General features: G+C 40.0%; 1 protein-coding gene across 6 annotated transcripts in view; it reads right to left on the bottom strand.

Moving 5' to 3' along the window:
• MACROH2A1 (macroH2A.1 histone) overlaps positions 1-24,299 on the bottom strand; it is a 64,500-nt gene extending 40,201 nt beyond the window's left edge. For 4 of the 6 annotated variants that reach the window (XM_067567134.1, XM_067567138.1, XM_067567137.1 and 1 more), the window contains exons 1-2: positions 23,347-23,495; positions 13,104-13,302 (exon numbers count right to left, since the gene is read on the bottom strand). In XM_067567134.1, the coding sequence (XP_067423235.1) occupies positions 13,104-13,275 (172 nt within the window). In that variant the 5' untranslated portion in view covers positions 13,276-13,302; positions 23,347-23,495. Of the gene's footprint in view, positions 1-10,158; positions 10,202-13,103; positions 13,303-23,346; positions 23,496-24,207 lie in introns of those variants that run through there. The other 2 variants (XM_067567136.1, XM_067567140.1) reach the window with 2 other exon arrangements.
• Positions 24,300-25,030: the final 731 nt, after the last annotated feature.

Genomic DNA, 25,030 nt, shown 5'->3' with positions numbered 1-25,030 from the left:
GCTCTGTTTTTAATGGTTGGTTTTGAAATAAAAGAGTGGAGTGCCTTCGGAGGCGAACTGCAATGTTGGGTTGTTTGATCTATATTTATATTTTGTCCATTGTGGAGTCTTGCAAGTTACAGAGATTTCTCTTAAATAAAATCCAGCTAAGATGCTGCATCCATGAGTATATGTATCATTTGTACCAACTGAAAGAACTGTACCAACTGCAGAATTTAGAACTGGGAAAACGGATTTGGGTAACAAAAACTGGTCTGAGCCTGTTCCTAAACTTGAACTAATTTTTCTGGGCCGTTGAGGTTTTTAAAAGCTTCGGTTAAAAATAAAAATGTAAAGAAAAAACAAATCTTTGGCTTAAGTGCAGAGGTTAAGACCACAGGAAAAGCTGTTCTCACAGCATTTCCTACTGAACCACAACCAAGTTGTATTAGAAATCTTCACAGAAAGCATGTTCTAGGGCAATTTTCAGTGTTCTAGAGTACTTTTCTCATTTTATAGATTTGGGATGAGCCTCTGAACATCTGAAGGCTCGTCTAAACAAAACATTGCCCACCGCTTGGGAATTTCACAAAATTCCCATCTGAATTAGTCTCATTTGTGTGTTCCACAAACCTGTTGCTGTGCCTTATACACTTTTCTTCACTTTGGTGTTTCATTGCTCTACCCTGGTCTAAAGAATTTAGGAACAAGCATTGAACTTTCTGAAGTTAAAATAAAACAAGTCACTGCAATCCTAAATGAAGTATGCATAGTAGTAACATTTGACCTGGATGAAAACACATGTGATTCTATTATCCTCGCTCCCAGACAGTGGATGGATTATATATTTTCATCTTCCACAAAATATTATTGCTTCTTATTGAATGTGATTCTTTTAAAATCTTTTTTTGTCTAAATGACAAAGCCTTTGAATTTGCCAGGCTTTCAGGGACGTAGTCTTGCTTTCAAAATGTGAATATGCTTGAGAGGTCTGCTCTCCAAGTTCAGCCAAAGAATGATTTTTCCCTTTGTTTGGTTTATGTCTCTTGAACTAAATGATTTCTGTTGTATGGAAGCCTTTTGTCTACCTTCTCTTCAGGAGATGAAATCATAGCTTTGCAAATTCAGCTTGTAACAGCTAACAGGTGACATGTTGAGACAAAGCCAATTTTTGAATGCAGGACTTCCAATAGAAAGAAGTCAGAGCCTTTTGAAAATTGTTTGAAGCCTTTCTTCTAACCAAAAGAAAATTAAAAACATCACAGAGAAATCAAAGAAAAGTGAATGTTGGTATAATCCCATTGAGAAAACATGTCTTTGGTATAAAGCCAACTACATGACAAGAAATCTGTTTATTGTCTTTTTTTTAACATTCATCCTCCTTCCATCAGCATTTTCCTGAGTTCAGAATTGTTTTACATGATTCTAGGTTTTCCCCCAATCAACCCCAATCAAGTATGATTGTTAAGAGTGTCCTGAATTCTTTCTCCTGCATATTCCATTAAATCCCTGACTGAACCTCTAGTCTTAAAAGCAAAGGTAGATTCATTTAATAACTTTTTCCACGATACACATTCCTATAAAACAATTCTCAGCCTTGACTCAAAGTCATAGCAATTTGATTCAGTGAAAATCTATAAAAGGAATTTGTTTTTACTCTGTGCAAGTCTTGGTATTCACCCACAAACCTCAATTCTCAACAAGACAATCATACTCTTAAGGAACATGATAAAAAAAAACCCTTCGTGCTGTATCCTGGGCTATTTCAAAACTGGGCCCCTTTGAGCAAAAACTGTTAACTCTCAAGTTATTCTAAGTTTTGTGAGGGAGATGACAGACTAGTGTTTACATAAAATACAAGTTAAGGCCACAAAAGCCACTTCCACTTACACCATTCTGATCTGACAAACTTCTGTTCAGCTTTCTACCCTCTTAAGCTGTCCATTATTCTTTATAAGAGTCAATATCATTCAACTGTTGGGCTCCTTAAAAGTTAATCACTTAAATAGGTACAAGGAGTTCAATTTTTAGGGCACGTTGACAGTGAATTCAAACTTAATGCAAACTGATGTGCAATATTCAGATCCTGCTTACTGAGTATAGAAGCTACAGCACACTTCCTTTTCTTCAATTTGGCATATTCCTATTTAACACAAACAAATTTATTTTTTGCAATTGTATTTCCTCTCCCTAGTAGTTTACATTTAGCTATTACTCTTAACAGTTAACATATGTTTTTTAAAAATGTATTCAAACATGATTAACCTAACTGCTCCCAGACGTTACTTGATCGAGTTCAGCAGTATGTTTTGGCCTAGCTGGTTCAGGAATATAGAAGAACACTAATGTCTTGAGACTTGGTCTTGGTTTAACCTTTGCAGGCATATGCAGAGGTGCTGGAACGATTTGTGTAGTGGGGGTGGTGAGTGCCATTGAACCAAACTGTAAACCCCATGTATGATGGAAACCACTTCAAGCCAAGGGGTGCAGTAGCACCCCTAATTCCAGCATGTTGGGCATATGTAATGAACTTGGATTTATACAAATAAAAAAAAATAAGTACGGTAATGGATGCCAATCACTCACTGAAGCCCTAAGTCTGGGGAAACAGCAAATACCAATGACATTAGTAATAAAAGAAAAGCAGATGACTTCATATCGAATGTCTGGATTTCAGCTCAACTTATGTCGAAGGGAGAGTTTCCGTATTCTGTGTTTGAGCAGAAAGAGAGGATGCAGGGGATGTGGTTGTGTAGGGAGGGCGTGTGTAGCTGTGTGCTGAGATAACTTGTAAGCAGGCTAGACACAGCAAGGCATTGGTACATAGTAAGGTTCACAAGTCAACCCTCTAGACTTCACTGACCTAACCGAATTCCTATAGCTATAAAGACAAGATTTACCTAATCAAGCCGAATAATATTTTACTGCTTTGCTCTCTTAAGTTTCATACCATGCTTGACACCATAGTACCTGCTTCACTTCCGTTAGACATTACCTCTAACACTAAAAAAAGCCTAGATTCAATGTATAACTAGGATTGATAATATTTTTATTCTTAATAATAAAGTGGTTTTATCTCATCGTCCTCCCCATGCCCCAAATCTTTTCTGTATAAAAAGATATTCTTCTTGGAGGCCATAATAAACACAAACTTTTGCGGTCAGTACATCTTTGTATGTTATTACTGAAAGTGAATGTTAATGTATTTAACAGTATTTTCTGTCCTGCTCATCTCATACAAATTTAACTTTTGAAGAGGAGCTGTCTAGCCATCATCTGAAGTGTGTACACACTTTTGCATACCCCATCTGTGTAGACTAAATGAGATTCAGAAAAAGAGAGTTTGTCCTCTCAGTCACAAGTCAAAGCCTGCATGTGGCTTACTTAGCCCTGAGCACTGCTTTATAAAGGCAGGAGTTGTAGAATAAAGAAAATGTTTCCATAGTTCACAACAATGGATGATTTCTTACTTCCCACTCCTCTGTCCTGAGATGTCAGTCCCAAACAGAGAGGGGTGAAAAGAGATGCACCACAAATTGCATGAATGGATGGTTTTTAATTTCAGAGATACCCTTTTCCCAAGATCAGGAAGGGTTTTAGAATAGAAAAAATGTGTAGCAAAATTTACCGCATAGTTTTCACTTTGTGTTGCTGTTTTACGAAAAAAATGATGAAGTACAGGTAAGTATTAAATGTGCTGCCACTACTAAAATGAACAGCAGCTGATAGCCAAATAAATAAATAAATATCAACTTTTGCTTCTGTCAATATCAAGATTTAAAGACTTAAGGCAGTAAATATTAACCAAGGCTAACATTTATCAAAGGAAAAAATAAATCAGTGATTGAAATCAGAAGTCAGACAACTATACATATTGTCTCATACACTATTCCAAAGAAACACCCCAGACAACCCAGATTTGATTTAAGTTTATACTTTGAAGTATAGCATTTTCCATTGTGTACTATGAAGGTTTAATATATGAAGCTGTTTTGTTTTCATTGTTTTACTTTACAGTCCAAACTACACATGGTTCTGGGAAACTGAAATTTACTATTCCTTTGTGTTAAGTTAAGCATGTGCATAAGTATTTACAGGTTCGGAGCCAAAGTGAGCGAGGCTTACGAGAGAAAGGAAACACTTCATTTATAGAGGTCGGAAGCACTCTGATTCGTGCATTTATAGGGCTAGAAGGGAAGACTGTTAAACATCTAATTGATAATGCTACAAAGTTTTAAAGTTAAACAGGCATCTTTTACAAGTATAAAGCTTTCTAAAGTAACTGTGACAGTCTCACCTCTGCTATGAAGACGGCACAGAACCAACACAAAAAGCAGAATGTTACAAAGAAGCTTTGCCACTCCCATTCTTTAGAAAGCCATTTGCTGGCACAATTCAGTGTAAGACACTATCACCTTCAAAAATCACATCTGTCTGTGAATGTTTACAAGTGACAGCTAAGATTACTACACAACTCAAGGGAGGAAGAAAGCAACCTCCATCCAATCCTCCCTGGTAAGTGCTTCAGCACGACCAATGTCATCAATGTGGTGTCTGATTGCCAATCGGTGGCCTTGTGGTCTAACAAGCAACAATTTCAAACAAAATGGTCCTTTTTAGGGCAAAAACCAAAAATCCCTTGAGGAGATGACAAATTTAGACATCAACCTTTAATAGTGCATTTCAAGTTGCCATAAGAAAAGAATAACTATTACTCGAAGTTAGAGGAACATATTTTTCTTTATTTTTCAGTTTGTTCACACTGGGCATTAGACATCACTTTGTGTATAGTTAGTGACACTGTTTCCCCTGAATACTCAGTTTCTCTCACGATGAAGGAGGCACAGGGACCCGAGATCTCTTAAATTGATCATGCTTACATCCAGAGTTGGCATTCATGGTTTACGCTAGAATCAATCGTATCACAGCAGAGCCTAAAATGGGATTATTGCTTAAAAGTTGCTTGTTTAAATGGAAGTGTATTACACTAGAGATGAAGGCATTTCAAAAGAACACTGTCACAGTCAATGGATAATTTTTCACTTTTTAAAATCTTTTTACCCCTCATGTGTTGCAGTTGTTTATAGTAACCCTCAGAATACTTGGAACTCCAAACTGCTTCCAACCAATTGATTTTTTTATTGTGAAATGCTAAGCTGCCCACTTTCTCTCTCCACCCTCAGAAAAAAAGTGCACTGGGGCATTTGCTTTGAAAAATAAAATATATTTTAAGTTGTATTCCTAGTCTATGAGGCTGTACAGTTTAGCAACAAGCAGAACTCAAGAGGTGAACAGCAATTCAAGTTAATGAATTTGGACATCATACAAAGTGCTCATTTGGGGTGAGCAGTTAAACATACTGGACTTGAACATGACTTATTTTTCAGCCAGTCAATGGTCTGGAATAGTTTGCCACATCTAAAATGAATCAAGAAGAAACAGCAAGCGACTGACTTGAAGTACCTGAAATTCCACTGAGAGATTCTAGCGACGTCATAACGCATGAGAACAAAGCTCAAATCACCAGAACCCTGGAGATGGAATTTTAGCTCTGGAATTCAGAAGGTACTTGTTTTATATTTTAACAAAATACAGGGATAGACAATAAAATCCAGTCAAGGAAAAGAATTTTAATGGGAAAAACAGACATTTCAAGCTGTCTCTTACCTGACTTCAGTAAGTGCAGAATAAATATAAATTAAAAAGTCCTATTTATTTCTGTATTCCTGTTCTCCTGCTGGTTTATACACTTCTCCCTCTCTTCATCTGCTGTGACATTTTGGCAACTGAAACTAGTTTTCTGTGTAGAGGGGCTAGTTGACAAAAAAAATCACCCAGGACTGTTTCTTGCTGCCTTTAAAGAATGCTCAAGAGATTTCTATTTTATTTTTTGAGGGTGAAGGACATCTGTTTCTGTCAGAATACATACAGATGTAACAACTCCTGCAAATTATTAAGAAGTTTTTTGGTTGGGTGTATGGCAAGGCCACTTCAAGCAAAACTAAGGACTTATACAACATCATTTCAATGGAGTTCCTACCTGTGAGATCCAAGATTCAGTATGTGACTTCTTGGACCGCCCTAATCTTTTATGCCAAGCCAACTGGACTGGAGCACTAGTTTACAGAGGAAACTGTGGGCATGGTGGACTGTAGTTTCCTGCTAAAGAGGATAAGGGAGAGAAGCCAGCAACATGCCACCCCCAGTGCCATGATAAAGTGAGGAGACATCCAAATTCCTCAACATGTTATTACCAACACATGAACCAGTCTGTAATACACATAACTGCTTCTGGAACATGACTATTTTGGATGTCCTGACCTATATCCCCTGCGTATTTGGCAGGACTGTCTGAACTAGCCATGGATCAAAGATGGGGATGTCATAAACCACGAATTACAAAATGACTACATGAGATCTGAAGTATCCATGTAAAACCGATGTGCTCATTTCATCCTGCACCTTTAGCATGTGACTGGTGTATTCATAGCCACATGCCTCAGAACCTTTGGCAAAATAAATAGATGCCTTCTCCCACACTCACTTTAGCCTCTTGGGTGTAGTAGATATTATATATTATTTTCTTGGAAGAAATGTATGATAAAGATGGGCATTAAGGATGTTTGTAGAAACCTGTGTAGGTTGGATGTGCTGAAAAGCATGAGTATTTTATGATACAACTTTTAGAGTAGTAAAGGAATTTTGCCTGACCTGAGCGAAATATCAGACGTCAAATGTACTGAAATGTGAGATAAAGAAGGTAGTTTTATTAGCTTGAAAGCAGAAGCCAAATTGTATATTGAATGATACATTTCTTTTTCTTCTGTCTTTTTTATTGCAGAAAAATAAAGGCTGCAGGGAAGATATACCCTGGACCAGGGCCCACACATAATTTTTTCAGACCTAGTACAAACTTGTAACACAGGCCCCATACATACAATCTCATGAGCCATGAAAAAAGTTTGAATTCTGAAATTACTGTTACATATTCTACATTTCTGAAAAATGTCCCCCCTTTGCTATTTTGTTTAACATAACACCTGGCCTGAGAGTCCTAACTATTTTGTAACTTTTTGGTCATTATAAAGGTATTATATCCTGTCAATGTCTCGATTTTTTTATTCTAATGGATCAATGTGACTGCAAACATTTTATAATTAGGCCAATTAACTTTAAAGCTTTATTTTTCTGGCCTTTTTCATTGCAAAAATCATGAATTAGCCCCCAAAACTATAATCTCAAGCGTTCCAAGAAAGTTACCATTGTATGGGTCACCTATCAGATTATTATCTCCTTGGAATGCTAAACCTCATGAAGCAAGAAATAAGATAACATCCAACAATCCTTCCAATATTTCTTTCCATCTTATAGCTTCTGCTAATATTTGTTTCTGAATCTCACTGTACACTCCATGTCCACCTGATAGTGATCGCTGTAATTGCTTTCACTGGCAGTAGCAAGTTTTATGTTCAATGCTCTTTTCATGTTCAGGAAGTTTAGTATATAGTTTATGCCATTTTTTCACAATTGGTGAATATCTTTCATTTTTTGCCAGCATACTGTGTTGTTTAAGTCTCCCTTCAGGAAACAGCTGACATGGAAAACAATACAGTGCTTGGTTGGTAGCACTCCAAACAAGCCAGTCTCTTGGTATCTTTTCTCTCTTGTTAGAAGTCTTACATTTGAGAAGAAATTCAGGAAAATTATGCCCATCAACATCTTTTGGCATTGACTTTGCTAGCTTCTGCATTTCTTCAAAAGTCAGGACACCAGATAGAACAATTTTTTGACGGATAGAATCTTGTTTTCAGGCCATAAGCCTGGATCTTTGAAAAGACAAGAATCAGATAGTGTAGCACTACTGTCTCCTGCTTCTTGTAAACCTGCTGAATGTGGTGGTGCTAATGGTGATACTACTGACTATCTTCAAGCATTAGATTGGAGTCACATGATGCACGTTCTGGCAACTTTTCTTTGTCATCAGTTGCCAGTGCCACAGACACAGTCTCTACATTGAAATCATTTTCATCTTGATTTTGTTCATCTACTTCCCTAGTTAGTATATGGCCTGACTGCAGAAAGGCCTTGTCCGATTTGAAAAACTGGAGGATAGATTGGTATCCTTTAGCTTCTTTTAGTTCCCTTTCCTTTACCTCCTTATGTTTCTGGCTGCCTGATTTGTATTTATAGCCACCATCAGACATGGCAGTATGCGGGGTGTGTGTGACTGTGAGTGAATTAGACACTTACTCTCATATATTTTGGGCCTGCAAATCCTACCAGAAGAAGCAGCAGCACTGGCTCCCACTGTCTTATGGTGCTTTGCTTTGCCCCTCCCACCAGCTGTCCCTCCCTCCTGCCTATGCACAAGGAAGTCTAGGACTGTTAGACCATGTCACATCACAGAGAGGAGCACAAATCTGTGTCTGTCAGTCTCAGACTACAAGTCCTCGTTGAACTGCACAAGCACACACTCTCTGTTCTAGAGAAGGGCTTGGGCTAGACCATCAGGCTCAGCAACTCACTGTTCAGAATGTCGCTTGAGACTGCTCTAACACTGCTTCTGATTGGCTCCAGCAAATCTCACAAGATCTGGACAATAGATACAGGGAAAGAAGTTTCTATAAATGTTCTCAGGCATGATCTACAATTTAGCCTCAATTTTTTCCTCATGGTAATGGGGGTTGCAGCCAGGGCCGGGCCTCCAGGCCCCAGTAAAGTGTATCCTTCCCCTCCCCCAATGTGGGGGACCTACCCTGGACAGCCGTTGCAAAGGAGCTGCTAGAACACTCATGGTACATTTTCAATCCCTCAGGTTGAAACATGGCATGGCAAAATTACATGTTGAGTTCAAAATGACCCAAACCAGATGCAATACAGGGGCTGCTGTAGCATCAGTGCAATGTATGGTCTTCCTTGTTAGTGGTGGTGCGTGTAAGTAATGAAAGGCAGAAAATAAAATATATAGTTTGGAAAGCATCAGGATAAGGGACAGAGAAGAAATAGATGAAAATACAATACGTTGATACAGTACATCTGGGGTGAAGGGCTAGTACAAACATAGTAACACTCAATCCTTCTAGGTGCCAAGAGGATAAAGAATAACCTCTTAAGTAAAGTGGGATCTCAAATCAGAACCCTAAGTCTAAGTAGCTGTGAACTTTAGGAAATTCAAAGCCCAGACTGAACTTTGTAGAGAGAAGATTCAACTATAATCAGCCTTACTAAAACCTCAGGTCTGCATACTCAAATTTTGGGCAAGTTCAGATCTAACTCCAAAATTAGACTGCAATTTGGGCCCAGGTCTACTGTGCTTTTAAACTAGTCTGATTGCTAAATGATTAAAAGAAGAGCCATAATTAGCATGTACAAAAACTAATTTCAAAATTGCATTAATCTTTTCTGTTAATTGTCTCTCTGTCCTATTTTTCCTCCTCCTTTTTACATAATTCTTTGGATCTCTGCTTTCTAGTGCCATCATTTCTGCTTCCCTTTCTGTATACTTTGCCCCCGTTGCATTTTTACATTTTCTCATCTCCATTATGCCATGTTTCTTCCTCTATTTTAGAGATGGATATTAACATTCTCCATTTATTCACAGAACACCCACTGACATAGTAAGCTTCTTCAGATTACCCTTTGAAATAAAAGCCATAACTTTTTTTAAAATGATGCCACTTGCTGAAAGCTATTAGGGTATACAGAAAAAGTTTCTAGGCATTCCATTTAACTAAAAGGCTTGAGTGGCAATTAATTTTTTTCTCCTATATTTCTCTTCTACTTTTTAGCAGAAAACACAAGACACCTTTAGCCTAGGAGTATACCAATAATATAAAGTTTGTAGAGTTCACAGATCAAATGGAGTACAAGAACAGCCATGTCAGATACAAATAAACATGACAGCTACAGAACTGTCACAATTAAAAAAAGGGGAGAAAAAAATGTTAGAAATTAGGTATATAAGACTATCACATACAGCAAGAAGAGATATACAACTACAGCAAAAGAATTCTAACACTATCTGTACAATATTTAGTGTAGAGAACATATTTGCTTTGGTATAGACTAGTCTATCTCCTTTATGCTTATAGGGCTTTTAAAATGTAAAGATAATTTACATAAATGTATAAGAAAACCCTAAACTTAAAAAAATTACAAAAAACTAATTAGCTAGCTCACTCTCATTTCTTCCTTCAAGGGTCATCTCTTTAGGAGCTGGGCTTTTAACCCCTTCAGCCAGATTTCCCAGAATGCACCCTGTTAAAAAAACACCTTTCCCTTTTTCACTCTATTCTCCAGTCCCTAAGCTATCCCTGCCCTGGAAAGCCTTCAAATCAAGCATTTAACTGCTAACATGTGCTACTCATTAGCACTGCCTCAAGCACACCTGTATTACTCTGCTTAAAAAGACAGCATTCAAAGCCCTCTCTTTCTTACAGAGTATTTCATTGGGGGGTGCTTAGCATTATGATTTCTTTCAATGGGAATCTATGGGGTTTGAGAGCTCTTTTAAAGAAGAAATCCAGCACAAGACAAGAATCAATCTGCAAGGAAATATAGAAAAGCAGGGAAGCTTTTGTGGCTAGCAGAAAAACAAGGTAATGGAAATATAGTCTACTCACATGAAGCAGGCACACTACCAATTACTCCCTTAGATTACTGGTCCCTATATTGCTTCAATTCTCAGGGGCTGGCAGGCAACATGCCAAATGAACCACCAGTGAAAAGCAGACAAACAACAGTGGGCTGCATAAACAGAAGTACTAATAAACAGAAGCCACAGAAAATTGTTCTAACACCACTTAAAAGGCTGGTAGGGAGAAGACCCATTAGTACTATCATGCTCCCCTCTTGAAAATAAAATACTTTGAGGTGCAGAAAACACACAGAATGCTCTCAGGAGTTAGGAACTTACAGTAGCTTAGTACAATTAAATCTATATGCTGAATGATTCCATTAAGAGAGGCAAAATTCTGGTAGGATTGAAGAGAAGAGCATCTATGAAACTACTTAAGGTAATTCAAAATATTATAGGAAGATTAAAATATAAAACTACAACAACATTTGGTGGGTTGATTTTTAGCATATGAGTAGCACAAAAACAGGCTGACAGTATGAACACTTTACTACAGAGTTACATGTCCATTTAGTTTTGACACCTGATAACCCTGTTGTTCCAACTGGAATCTCACTAGTAGCAAAGTTTGTGTCAAGTGTGGCAAATTAGAGTTGTTTTATAGTATTTTTTTCCTTCTAGACATTTATTCAATATGAGGTAACTGATGGTTTCTGGCAGCATATGTGGTCTTTTGAACATGAATTAAGTCATTTACATTATCCATGTGGTATCTATTCAATTTTTTAAAGTATATTAAATTTTCACTTAAAAGTGCAGCAACAATTACCAACAAACTCTACAAACCAGTACTATAGCTACTTAAAGAAATGAACCACTGCCTGACAAAATCACCAATCAATTGGTTAAGTTTCTTGTTTTGAAAATTATGCTCCAAAGAAAGACCCCATTCTCAAGTGTGGCAGGCCTAAAAGTCAGGCATGCTATTGGTATTTTGGTCAACCGACATGCCTCATAGCGGTTGTCTGCTACCAAAGGAGGAACAGTGTTGAGTATACACATGCCCCTTAAAGTTTTGAATTTGATGTGTTGCAAGTTCCTTTTGAGGTTTTAAAAAAAAAAAAAAAAAAAACTGTAGGAGAAAGCTTTTAGACTGCACTCTGTCTCCTACCGCTAGCCTTGGCTATATGGTAGTGTCTGCAGCTGCTCTGAGATCACCACAAGCAGGCGTACTCTTGGTGAGAGCTACATCAATTTAACTTAAAAAACTTCCCCCAGGTTTAAGCTACATGCTTTACTGCTCGCTGCTAGGTTTATAAGAAGGCAGTTATACTAACTCCTCCTCCTCTCCTTGCACAACTGATCAAATGTATTAGAGAGATAGCATACCTTCCTCTAAAGTGTCAGGTGTTGACCACTTCCTGAGGACCAAATGAAGCAAGTACTATGTGGAAGGGCTGACAGAGAGAGATGAGAACCAAAGCAGGTTTTTCATTTACTGCTAAGTAATTCAGAGCTCTTGCACCAATTTGGCACTGGTGAATCTTGATTCTTGTTGGAGCTTCCAACATATATGCACAGGATCCATAAGCCAATCTGAGCATGTGGTTTATTCTTGATTGTTTAAATTCAGTGTACGTCAAGCTTATTAGCCTAAAAACTGAAAGTTTACACTTGTTTCATTTTGAGTTAATTCCTGAGGGAGAAGCAAATGTGAAACTTCTGAGGCTTCAGGGAGGACTGTCTTGTAAGTAAGGTACTGCACTTGGACTTGGGAGATCCAGGATCTATTTTCAGTTCTGCCACATCCTATGAAATCATAGGAAAGTTACTTAATGTCTCTGCAACTCAAAGTCCTAATCTGTAAAATGGGGAAAATAATACTTCCCTACCTCACTAAGGCATTGTGAGGATAATTTAATTGCTTCTAAGGTGCTCAATAGAAAGACTACAAATGAAAGTAAGCTGTGCTGATTTGGTACAGCTGGACAAAGTGCACAAGCTTGCTGATTAAATCTAACAGTAAAGCACGTCTTAACTTCATACTCAGCAAAAATGATCAGTTCACCTCCAAAAAGTAATGAATTTGGAAGTTAAGAAAAATCTAATGTTTGTGCAATGCTGTAAGTGTACACAGCATTGTATAAACATGCCCAAAGGAACTTACATTCTAACAGACAAATGCAATGTAAACAAAAAGATTAGGTGCAAGAATGGGAGCAAACAGGAGTTGATGGCTCAACTAACCCTCACTGAGGTCAATGAGAATCCTTCAGAAAGGACATGCATAAGATGAGGATTTTATAACTGACTAAACCAAAATCCTGGATTGGAATGCCTGCAAAATAAATAATTTTAGATCTAGGTGTGGATCTGGTAGTTTGAGCCAATAAGTACTATCAAACTAGCTCTTATTTTAGGCACAGCTATTTTGCCTTTCATAAATCAGTAGAGCCATTTTCTTCTGATTGCTTGTATATTGTAGGAATTCTATTTGTGCATCATTAATTCTCACTGATGCTATTTGGCATTGTTCTGTTAAACTTACCAGTCAGGTATTCAAGTACAGCAGCCATGTACACTGGGGCACCAACACCAATTCTGTACTTCGGGTGACCTTTCTTAATGTAACGTAGCATTCTTCCTACGGGGAATATGACTCCAGCCTTCGCTGAGCGGGAAGTCTTGGTTGACTTCTTCTTTCCACCCCTGCTGGACATTGTCTATATTGGGTCTAGAACAGCACACTATAAACAAAGGAAGAGATAAGGTAACCAGTAAGGAATACAACAAACTTAATGCTTTCTGATGACTATTGTACTCTTCCCAAAGATGCAAGAGTAACTCAGTGATGAAATGAAACCAACAGATTTTTTGACTGCTAAAATGTCATATGCTGAACTTTAGCTACCCTGGATTGTCACCTTGAGATAGGCATTTCTGAGTTATGTCAAAGGTGCCTAAAACATATGGAGAGGTGGCCTTTTTTAAGAGTTCCACGTAAGGTTTTACAAATTGTTCCATACTGGATGTTCCTTAAAATGGTTTACTTTACTTGCCATAACTTTGTTTATAAATACAAAATGTCTGTTGGCTGGTGGGAAATCAAACCTCTTATTGTTCATCTAGATTCTAGAACGTACTCTCATCCTTGAAGATCCTAAAGGATTTCACCAGAGATAAATATCACTGAATGTAGCCATCTCTGGGGTGGAACATGGTAGTCATTGTAAAACAGGGCTTGAGTGAAGGGAGGGGAAATTTTGACCAAAGACACAGCAAATCTCTACGCTTATAGAAAAAGGCCGTTGGCTGGGTTTTCAAACAACTACAGTACACAACTGTGCTGCTAATGTGCACGTGCATTTACCATGATTGTGTTTGTACAAAACTAGGTAAATGCCTGGCACTAATGCCTATCCAGATTAAATTAATGTACCTTAAAGGCCTGGAAGCAACATATGTCTAGGTCCTACTTCAGCGCAGGGAAATGGACTAGAGATGATCTCAAAGTCCCTTCCAGCCCTTCATTGGTATGATTCTATGTTCCTGCAGAACAGCACCCCTCAGTTTTAAGTTCCCCAAAAGACCCGTGCATAATAAACTATAACTCCTGTAGTTTATCTGTTTTGGAAAGATAAAAGGATGAGATGAACCTACAGAATCTAGCTACCTCCAAAGTGATGTTCAGAGCACTAAGACATCACCTTGAGGAATTTGATCAACTTCAATCTGATTACTTTCTTCCCCTAATATAACTAGTCTATACACACATGACAGATGTCTTATAACTGTATTTTAGTTTACTGCAATACCTGCTGCTGCTACTTCTGCCCAATGCTTTTCTACATTTTGATTTTTTCAGTATAACTTTTAAACAGAAATAGGCAAAGCCTCTCAGAGATTGAGAGCTCCCAGACTCCCAAACTATTTTTTGTGCGGTTAGGAGCTAGTGGTTTGCAGAACTAGTTCATGATTTCCTCCCCCGTGTAATATACCTGTAGCAATGAGATTTTTTCCTCAGAAAGGAGATGCAGTTTAAAAAATATATTTTATTATCCAGAGGGAAACCAATGGTGTATTAGTGATAGAACCCCATGGTCTTCCATCTCCTGCCCCAAATCCAGTCTGGCAAATATGGGCACCCTTTAGACAAGGTATATGGTGTCCTTTTCGATGAAAATTTTTCTCTCCTTTTTTCACAGTTCGTTTATTTTTCATTCCGCCAATTCTCTGCTCCATTTTTCATTCTTTTCTTCTACTGGATTATTTTTTTTCTGTGCAACCTGTCTACAGTGGAACAGAAACCTAATAACATTTGTGTCAAATGTCTGAACACACAATGATTGAGTTCAAAATTAGGCAAAACAGGTTAATCCAACCATATTTTTTAAATTCTGCAATGTTGGTTATATGATTTCTGATGTGTGCTGACATGCCTTGCAGACTTTCAAATCTCAACTAGTCATTGAGCTCCAGATTGCATAAATCTCAAATCAAGATTACTTCTTATGACTAAGACCTTATTTTAAACACATAATGAAAATTCCCTTTCCCTCCCACTTTCACAGAGGGCTCTATTCCTCAACAATTCAATACCTGCCTGAAAGACTGAGTGAAATCAATGAGTGTTTTATTGCCTGCTAAAGGCAAACAAAATCTAGCTCCATACTATTACCTTTGACACAGGTTATATTGGCATTATGAAACTGACTTGTTCAAATCCAAAGTTAGACAACCTTGGAGGGGAAAAAATATCAAAACACTTCTCTTAGCTTCCACCAAACTGAGTCAGTTGCCATAACAGCTCATCAGTGAATACGATAGCAAAAGCTGGCCTCGTTGCTTTGGGAAACTGCCCAAATTAGTTTATATTCCCTTTGAAAACCAAGGCTTCAAAATAATCAGATTTAAAACAGTGCCATCTCCGTGGTGTTGTCTCTTGGCTATGAGCAGGCAACAGCGTGAGGCTTTTTTTGTCAGCTCTAACTTGGAATAAACATTTATCTACCTATGATAACCTTATTAGCAAATATTTTATTTTTACAATCAATAGTCTCAATTTGGATTCCCATCAATTCTACAGATAACTCCATCAAACTTTTAACAAAATATTATCCATGTGTTTACTAAACTAAAGAATTGAAAGTGGGGGGGGTGGGGGGGTTAAAAAAACAAACAAACAAACTGGGTTTAGTTTCTCTCATTTTCTATTTGAAAAGCAAAAGTGTAGAAATACAATTTTTCTTCCCAACAGAGGCCAACTAGTAGGTCTCCATTGCCAGCTGGCTAATTATGGTGTGTAAAAAGATGGCCTTTATGGAAAACAAAGAATATGAAACCCACAAAATATATGGCATGTTCTAAAGTACTTCTAATTCAATCAAAGCAACATTTATTGCATGTACTATTCTATGCTGAAATCTTCAATAGTTTTCAGACACAGCTATTGGTGGAAAACAAAATACCAGCTACTTTACAAATATAAGTAAACTTTGCTAATTCACACAATTTAAAATGTGCAAACATCTGACAGTCTCTCAGCAAGGATTTATTAGTTGAGGCTGTATTGAGATGCCATACTACCAAGACTTCATTTTCCCAACTCTACAACAGAATATTTACTAGCGAAGTCAACATTTAATAATGAATTGCTGTCATAAATGAAAACTCAACATTAACTGACACAATAACTGGAAAAAGGGCATACTGTGGTACATTATCCTTGCTTCTAAGTGGTGTTTATTTACTTAGAGGCAAATCTAGGGCCTTCCACAGCTATAGAGAGGGCCCCTGTGAAGCAAAACTTCCAGTTCTGCAAAACTGCTGGAGCTGAATAAATTCTGTCCCCCATTAACCGTCCAACTGACAGTGATATATGAATGTTCCATGTAGTCTACCTCACCCACTGGGCTGAAGTTTATTTTGCACAGCTACTCCACAGCAGCTTACATGGAGTGGCTCCAGGCCTTGCATCTCTTTTAGTGCCCAGTCTGGATTAGCAGGTTGGGGTTTGCCTCCTATTCACCAATTTGAAACACACTAACCTGCAATAGAGCTCCTAAATGGATTTAAATGAGATTTAGGTCTCCTAAATGGATCTTCTAAATCTCCTGTGGATTTTACTTTGGGGGAGGGGATGGTCTAGCCCAGCGAGGTTGACAGTGGGAGCCCAATTTATAAAAGTCAAGTGTGCAGCAAAAGGAGAATTTTTCTGATATTTTGACTGAATTGTAATTAAATACAGTACATCTGATTTTTTAAAATATAAACTGAAGACATACACAGGTTGTTGTGGTAAAGTGCTGCAATTTGCAGTATAATGGCATCACATGGCATTACACTTTTATTTCTACTACCAAGGGAAAAGACTCAGCTCATGAGAGATGGAGATGTGAGTTATGAAAGTAATTTCCTTCATATGTGGAAACAGACTGTACCATACCTCATTGTCTCCATATATAGTCTATCTGAGTGATGCTAAGTTTGTTGTTAACTTACTATCATATTCAATTCAACTGCCATTATCATGCTAGAGCAAAATCACCAGGAAAGAGCTTGACTGGGGCTTTCCAACCCATCTTGCAGTTCTTGGTCACTGGGATAATCTTCCCTTTAATGTAGTATATTCCATATAACCCATTCAAGGCTTTTATGTTGGTAGTAAGCACCTTCAAGATGCAATCTATATAACAAAATTCCAGGATTGTCACTCTGTGTGTCACTCTGAAGTCTAAAATGTCTGAGTCAGTGTGAAGTGATAGAAACAGCTTGAAGCATGGTTCGGAGCTCTTTTGTTCAGAACAAGTTCAATCGTCACTGGGATCTGTGGTCTGTTATCATTCAATTTTTGAGTTCTCAGCTATATTGTGTTTGATTTACACCTGTGCGACAGTAAGGTATGTATCTATGCCATGACAAGAATGCTAGACCATTGTGATATCAGAGATAACTCAACCAACCACCATTACGCTACAGCTAGTCTGACTGCAACAGTTTCATTGGCTGTATGAGGAAGACTGCACAGATGGTGGATTACTTGGTCCAACTGCCACATCCATATGACAGCATGGGATTTCAACTACTAGTGATATATATAGACACTTGTAGAATTTTTTCCATAATGAACTTGCTTTAACTCTACTTCTGCAAACTCCAGAGGTTATTCTCCACTTGATGACCACAAGTAGCTCCAACTAACATTAATGGTAACCATGGACTGAGAGTCAAAGAAACATGTGAGGTGATCAGACAACCCACTGATTAGGTAATCAGAAAAATATAGTGCAAGCCAGAGAGGAAGGATATGTTTGTTTCATGTATACATGGAATTACTCGATTTGTAAATGAAAAAAGTTGTAGGGAATTCCTAGTTAAAACTCCAATGCTCTCCTTTATTCTGGTATCTGCTTAACTTAAAAGGGATAAAAATACGACTTAGAATGGAAGTGATCTTTTAAAGTTTTAACTATGGATTTGTGCTTATCAGGCTGTAGAACTTGTACATCATTGGAAGAGAGTAGAGGGCATGAGGCAAAAGAGGGATTTAACTTGCAATGACCAAAATAAAGACTTAGTGAAAAATATAGATGTACAGAGAATGGCAGGAGGTCTGATACTGAAGAAAATTCTATTTGTACTTTACATGGTGCTCGCAAACAGTTTGACTGTAAAACTAGAAACTCTGAAATGCTGCCAACTTTAATGAAACCTAGAGCAGTTTGCTGTATCACTGCTAGTCAGTGGTCACACAAGGTAAAGCTAATCAAAAGGAACTTCATAGCATGCACAACAGTTATATGATTTGAAAAAAATTCAGAGAATATGTATAATAGGCCCATTCCTTATCTATCTCCACTGCATTTCCAATGCAATATTTGGCAAACTTCCCCAAATGTGCAGGACCTTCAAAGAGCAGGGAATACAACTCTCTATTCTGACTGTGACACACTGGCATAGAGAAAAAGTATGTGATTTATATTACAGATACTTCTGGGTCAAGGATAAAGACAAACTAGATGAGTTAAATCCCTCAGACAGTGATTCTGCCCTGTATTTTGTTAAAACTTAACATTTACACTAATAACTATCAAAGGCAATGGTAAGACTCTCATTGATTTGAGTTGATCATCAAACCTTAAGAAAGAAGGATTCCATCACCCCATCAAAATAACTAATAATAAAGAAAAGAATAACACAAGTTATGGGCCTTACTGTTCTCTAACCTACAACAATGTGAGTCAGCTTTAAATTCATAGGCTCAATGTTGCAAGTCAGGATAATTCAGCTCTACTTTTTTTAATTCCTACTTGAAACTGGCTAGGATATTCTTGATTGGATTCAACACTGTACGTGAAGAATACATACGCTGCAGTAAAAGGCACACTTTATAACACATTCCATACGCACACTGATGTCTTTCTTGTTTGAAAGCCTAAGCTTCATACAATTCTTAATAGCACACATTGCACGTCTTGGTAAAAAAGTACATAGTCTCAGGTGGCGGTAATACCCTGCCTTTGACAATAGTTTAGCTAATACTAAATGTCTGGCAAGAGGGTCAAGCTAATAACTTGCTATTAATAGTCATCAAGTGCTGACTCTAAATGACTATTTTAGTGGAGCAAGTAGGATTCATACTAATCAGGTCGGAGGCAGTTACTAGTCTGATTAGATGCTTACATCCACATGTTAATTGCATTCGCTAAACAAAGATGACAGATTTCATTAGATTTTTATATAAGCATATCAAGGGGACTGTTGTCACAGATTATAATGTTCTCCTGCAACTGGATATGTGTCAAGATGAAGCAGAGGCATTTGTCTTTCCCACCTTCCTTCCCTCAACATCAAAGAAAAAGCGAGATGTTTGTTTTTGCACTAGCAGAGATTAATTCTGTTGCAACACTGTTCATTTTCTTTCCATCATCCCACATGATTAACAATGTAAATGCTGTCATTCCATCTGATGTATATTGATGCATTACAGCAATAGTTGCTCACTGTACTACTCTTGAAAAGCTGCATTCTGATCATCTTTCACAGCAGACTGCTCTATGCTTCAGCTAATCAGAAGCTAGTTAGGAATACTTTATAAAACACAATGTCTATCAAGCATGAATAAAATGGTCTCTAATACGTGAGCCTAGTACAATAGGATTCCTGGTCCTTGACTAAGACTTATAGGAGCTACAGTAATACAAATAATAAATAGGGTTATCAGCAAGTAAGCAAGCAATGATTTGATGTATCAGTGTGATTTCAGATGAAAATAAGTGCTCTACTGAGGCAATAACTTTTTATTTTTGGCCTCTGAAGAGGCAGCAGATCAGTATGGAAGAATCAAGTAACAAGAATGGGCACAAATCCCGTGTACTACTACTACGACGTTAATTTCTCATCTAAAAAGCATTACACCAAAATATACAGTTTAAAAATGGATACATCAATAGAAAAACTCTATCAAGACAAATTCTCCTTCTCAACTACAGTGCTCTAGGCTGTCCATTTTACTGATGTTCAATAACAAAAGAAAGTGTCCAAGTATTTCCAACATAGATAACTGTTACTTTTTTTTTAAACTAATGGTCATTTTATTTCCACTAAATTTGTGTGCAAGAATGAAAACAGTTGCACAATTTTAGTGTATTGACAAAAGAGCTTTTGCCATAGCTCCAAGATATTTAGGTAACTGTTCCCTTTTTAATAAAGAAGACTGTGTGTGAATGGTATTAGCAGTGTGCTATGATTCTTAGCTGGGCATTTCTTGCCACAAATAGACAAATGTAAATACTATTGTCTCGTTGACCACTGTTGGGAATGCTGGCACTGGGGAAAAAAGAAGCCTCTTGTAAGAGAAAAGCTGTATGTACAAGAGCAGGCATAAAATTAAGACAGAAAGGACTTTAAATCATTGAACCATTTAAGAATTGGAAATGTATGTCCTGAAAGACAATGTGTTTCAGTGAAAGAATGTTTCTGAAATTCCTCCACCACAACCAATATTTTGAAAGCAGGCAAAAATGCAATGAAGAGTTGATGTTTCTCAGCCAAAAACCAGAGGTAGAATAAGTTTAAAAATAAGCAATAACACTGCCTGGTCCTGTGCACATGTACGTGCACAAATGGGTGAGAGGATACAAGGACCTGCCCTTGAGTAGATGCTAGACACAATGTGATCCTCACGCTCAACTTACTCCTTTGACTGTAAGAATGATATAAGGTGAATGCTAGTGTTAGTCTCTCCAATATGGGCTGGGAAGGGAGAAGGTGGTGGAATCATGGACCATCCCTCCCTCCTATTCCACCCCAACAACATTCAATAGGGATCGTTGGGTAAAGAGGGGAGCAAAATGTTGCACCCTCTTCACAGGGGGTGCAGTAGCTTTGTTCCCCTTGTGCAACTTGGATCTCTGGGAAGCCTGTGTCTCTTTTCAAGCATAACGCGGCTCAGATTTCTGACTGGGCAAGATCTTCTTCTCAGCAAGATCTTAAAATTCTGAGGCCTTCTCCTTTCCCCCAACTGTAGTTGCTTATCATATATTTACATTGTAAGCATGCAGGACAGGGGGGGAGGCATCTTTTAGTTATGTACCTAGAATAATGGGCTGCCTGGTGCCTTTAGACAGCAGGGCAAAATAAATATCACCTTTTCCTTATTTTGAGAGAGAGGGAAATTTGGATCCAAACTACTGTTCTGGAGTGTTAATATTTCAACTGTCCTGCAGAGAAAGGGTCTTTTTAAGGAGCTCCATGTTATTCAGCAGAATTTGCCCTGCAAAACCAAGAGAATTTTCATTTCACTTTATATAAATGTTTGACAGTTTGATTTCTATACATTGAGGTTTGCAGCAGTTATACTTCTGCTATCACTAAGCTAAAATCAGGAACACCTGCAAATATCTTCCAGTGTTAATGTCACTTGGTCAAATTCTCCATTACACCACTGTAAAGCTGGAGCAGAATTTGGCCTGGTGTTTACATTCAGCTCAATGGACAAAATAATATTTTATATTATATTATATTTTATATATTTTCACTCAGGAATATAAGTTTTCACTTTGTTTACACCATTTTTGCCATGTTATAGCATAACAAAATGCCCTGGAATTAAAATTTGGCCCTAAACTATTTAAAGGTAATTCCTTCAACCGCTTAAAAAATCAAAATCAAACCAAAAAGCTATCTAGGGGAATTGTCCTGTATTTATTGACTCCACAGATGCTGTTTACTCAGTATAAATTCTCCCAATAACCAACAGCATTTAAAATAACAGAAATAGGATTATCAGAGAAATTGTAATTGTCTTATTTGTGTCTAAATCTTTTATTTCCATTATGTGCATAAGAAGCCAGATGTTCATTCTCCAGTTACAGACTCACTTGCTATTTGGCTCATTTATTTCTATCAAACCCTTAGGAATGGAGGAGGTGCCTCATCTGTAAAGTTCTTTACACACTTGTTGCTATGTGACAGCCAGCCATACAGTAATCTTAGGAAAAATGATATTCATTCTAATGGTAAAATCTGAAATCATAATTCAACATATTTTAAAAAAATCAGTGCAATACCAATATAAATGGAGTCACTTCAGATTTACACCAGTTTAACTGAATGAAATCTGGCCCCAACTGTCTGATACAGATTTAAATGGGGCCTTCTAAAAGTCACTTTAAAGACTGCATTGCAAACAAAAAGACTATTGTGAGATTAAAGACACAGAAATTGTGTGTATTTGTTCCTACTACTATATACCTCCTTTATATACCTACATGCATACCCTTCAGTTTTCCAGTTAAATCCAGGTATTTTGTTTTATGCCTTCTCTCTCAGACTGAGAAACCTGCAGCATGCAATATATGCAGGTAGGATGTAGCCCCTGTGAGAAACACCCACATCCAGGAACACACCACATGGAGTGTGATGTTTGTCCAGAAGATCTGTACAGGCTTTAGAGGAAGTGACACTTCTAAAATAATGTGTGCTGGTGTCCATTCCTTCTACAGTATTTACTACTTCCACGCTGAGGTTCCTCCGCCTATGATTTTAAAATGCCACCTAGCCTAGAAAGAACTAAGTCCTTCCTGTTTTGCAATCATAAACAACTTCGTGCCATTGTCTCCTCCGCCTGAAGTGAAATGTACCAAAAATGTCTTCCACTGTTCTTCAGCCATTCTTTTTTTTGCAGTCGCTACACATTATCTTCTCCTGCCCAATGACCCGAGCTGGGAAGGAGAAAGAGGAAAGTGTGTGTGTGTGTATGGGGGGTGGAGGGAGAAGAGAGCTTGTTCCAACATCCACTGATTCATTTAAATCTCTGCGTGTGTGTGTGTGTGGCACACTGTAATTCACTGGACTCATTCCAACCTGAATCCCGTAACCCCGAGTGAGGGTCCATACACAAGGAAATCCCACTGCCCCCCAGCCCGCGGAGAAGGGGGGTGATGTCCAGGTTTTATGCAAGACGAACCAGAAAAAGCCAACCTCCCTTCCCCCGAGCAACCCTCTCCATTTACTCCCAGGAAGGGATGGATCCCAGCCGCTCTTCTGCTGCGGAGCCGGCTGCCCGGGAACTCGCAGGGCATCAAGCCCCGGCTGGGCTCTCCCCGGAGCGGAGCGAGACCCCGCTGCCAGGGGGAGCCCCCCTCGAGCCGGGGGAAGGTGACAGGAACCCGTCCCCTCCCCCACACCCGCCCGATGACAGGTGAAGCTCGCCTGTGCGACCACCCCCCTGCCGAGCCCAGCCCAGCCCAGCCCAGCCTGCTGGGAGCGAACCCGGCCCCACGACTTACAGGGCGGCGGCGGCGGCAGCGTCCTCCAGCCGCAGCAGCAAGATGTCCCCTGTCCCCTCGTCCGTCCGTCGCCCCGCCCGCCCCCGGGCTCAGCCTCAGCCTCAGCCTCAGCCAGCCGCTGCCGTGCGAACTGGAATGGAACTGGTCGATCGGCAACACAGCGCGGCCGTGTCCACTCCCACAATGCACCGCGAGCGCCCCGCGTGTCGCGTCACATCCCCTCCTCCCCGTCGCCGGCCCCGTCCCCGTCCCCTGGGCCGCTGCTGCCAGGCCCGCCCGCCGCCGCCGCCGGCACAGTGCGCGGAGCCCCCCGCGGCGACCCACGCGTTGCCCTCCGGCCCGGCCCGGCCGGGCCCGGCCCCTCCTCCCAGGCGGGTCAGGAGAGAGCGTGACCCCCCCCCGCCCCAACGACTTCTGCTGCCCACCCTGGGCACCGAGCCCCCCGCCTTCCCCCACCCACCCACCCACCCACCGTGGGCACAGAGCCCCCCGCCTTCCCCCACCCCCTTTCCCTTGTTCTCCCCCACCCACCCTGGCCACAGAGCCCCCGCCTTCCCCCACCCACCCTGGGCACAGAGCCCCCCACCCCCTTTCCCTGCTTCTTCCCCACCCATCCTGTGCCCAGATCGCCTGCCCTGTGCCCCTCCCTCCTGCAGCTCCCGTCCCCACCCGGTGCACGCAGCCCAACTCACACAACCCCCACGCCCCTCTCCCCTGCACAGCCTATGCGCGGCCCATCACATTCACAGAATAGCCCCGTGTCCTCTCCCTCCCGCAGCTCCCCTACCCCCATAAGGTGCAGCTGCACACTGCAGAGACCAACACCCTCTCCCACTGCTTCTCTTCCTGCCTGCCACCCACACAGCAGGCAGAGCACACAGCCATCTCCTGCAGCTTCTCACAGCAGAGCACTCAGCACCCTGGCCCGCAGTGTAGAGCTCCCTTCCCCTAGTACTTAACTGCTGCCCACACAGAGTGCTCTGTGCAGTACAAACCCATCCTATAGATCCCCTTCCCCTGGGGCGGGGCACAACACAGCACCTCATGCCTCCCTTCCCAGGGATTCTCCCCCAGCTTCCTGTTGGGACCCACTCAGCATGCATTGCCCAGCATCCTGTGCCCTCCCACTGCCTGTCTTCCCCTCTGGCATCTGAAAAAGTGTCTAGTGCACAATCCAGTCCTCATGACAACGCCTCATTACCTCTCCCACTCAGTGCCAGGCAGCGAGCGCAGCAGAGGAATTCCGTCACTTGCCCCAGTAGTATGGTGTGGAACACACAGCCAAGTGCCTCGACATCATTCCCCACAACACTGCCTCTTTCCTGCCGCTACCCGCACCTTGTGCCACAGTACAGCGTGAAAACATGCACTGTTTCTTTAAATCTTGTCCGGCTTCCTGCTGAAGGGGTTGGGGAGGTTGGAAGCAAAAGGCTACAGGTAAAGCTGAGGGTTAAAAATGTTTCCTTATTTGAATAAAGTTCCTTGTTCAGTGTTAGAAGAAAGGGACTCCCTGAGTCTCTCCCACAGTCACATGATACACACACACTCTCTGAGAGCTGCTATGTCCACATATGCTACCCAGCCAGGGGAGTGTGCCTGCTGCTGCTTCTCTTCCCGGAGTGCAGCCTGCTCCCCACTGCATGCCCAGCCAGCTCTGTTGGTCAGCAGGGAGGGGCAGGAAGGG

The sequence above is a fragment of the Emydura macquarii genome, unplaced genomic scaffold (genome assembly GCF_026122565.2).
Source record: "Emydura macquarii macquarii isolate MOO-44397 ecotype Brisbane River unplaced genomic scaffold, CSIRO-AGI_Emac_v2 contig_2768, whole genome shotgun sequence".
NCBI classification, from domain to species: Eukaryota; Metazoa; Chordata; order Testudines; family Chelidae; genus Emydura; species Emydura macquarii.
This window is presented reverse-complemented; position numbering and strand designations above follow the sequence as displayed.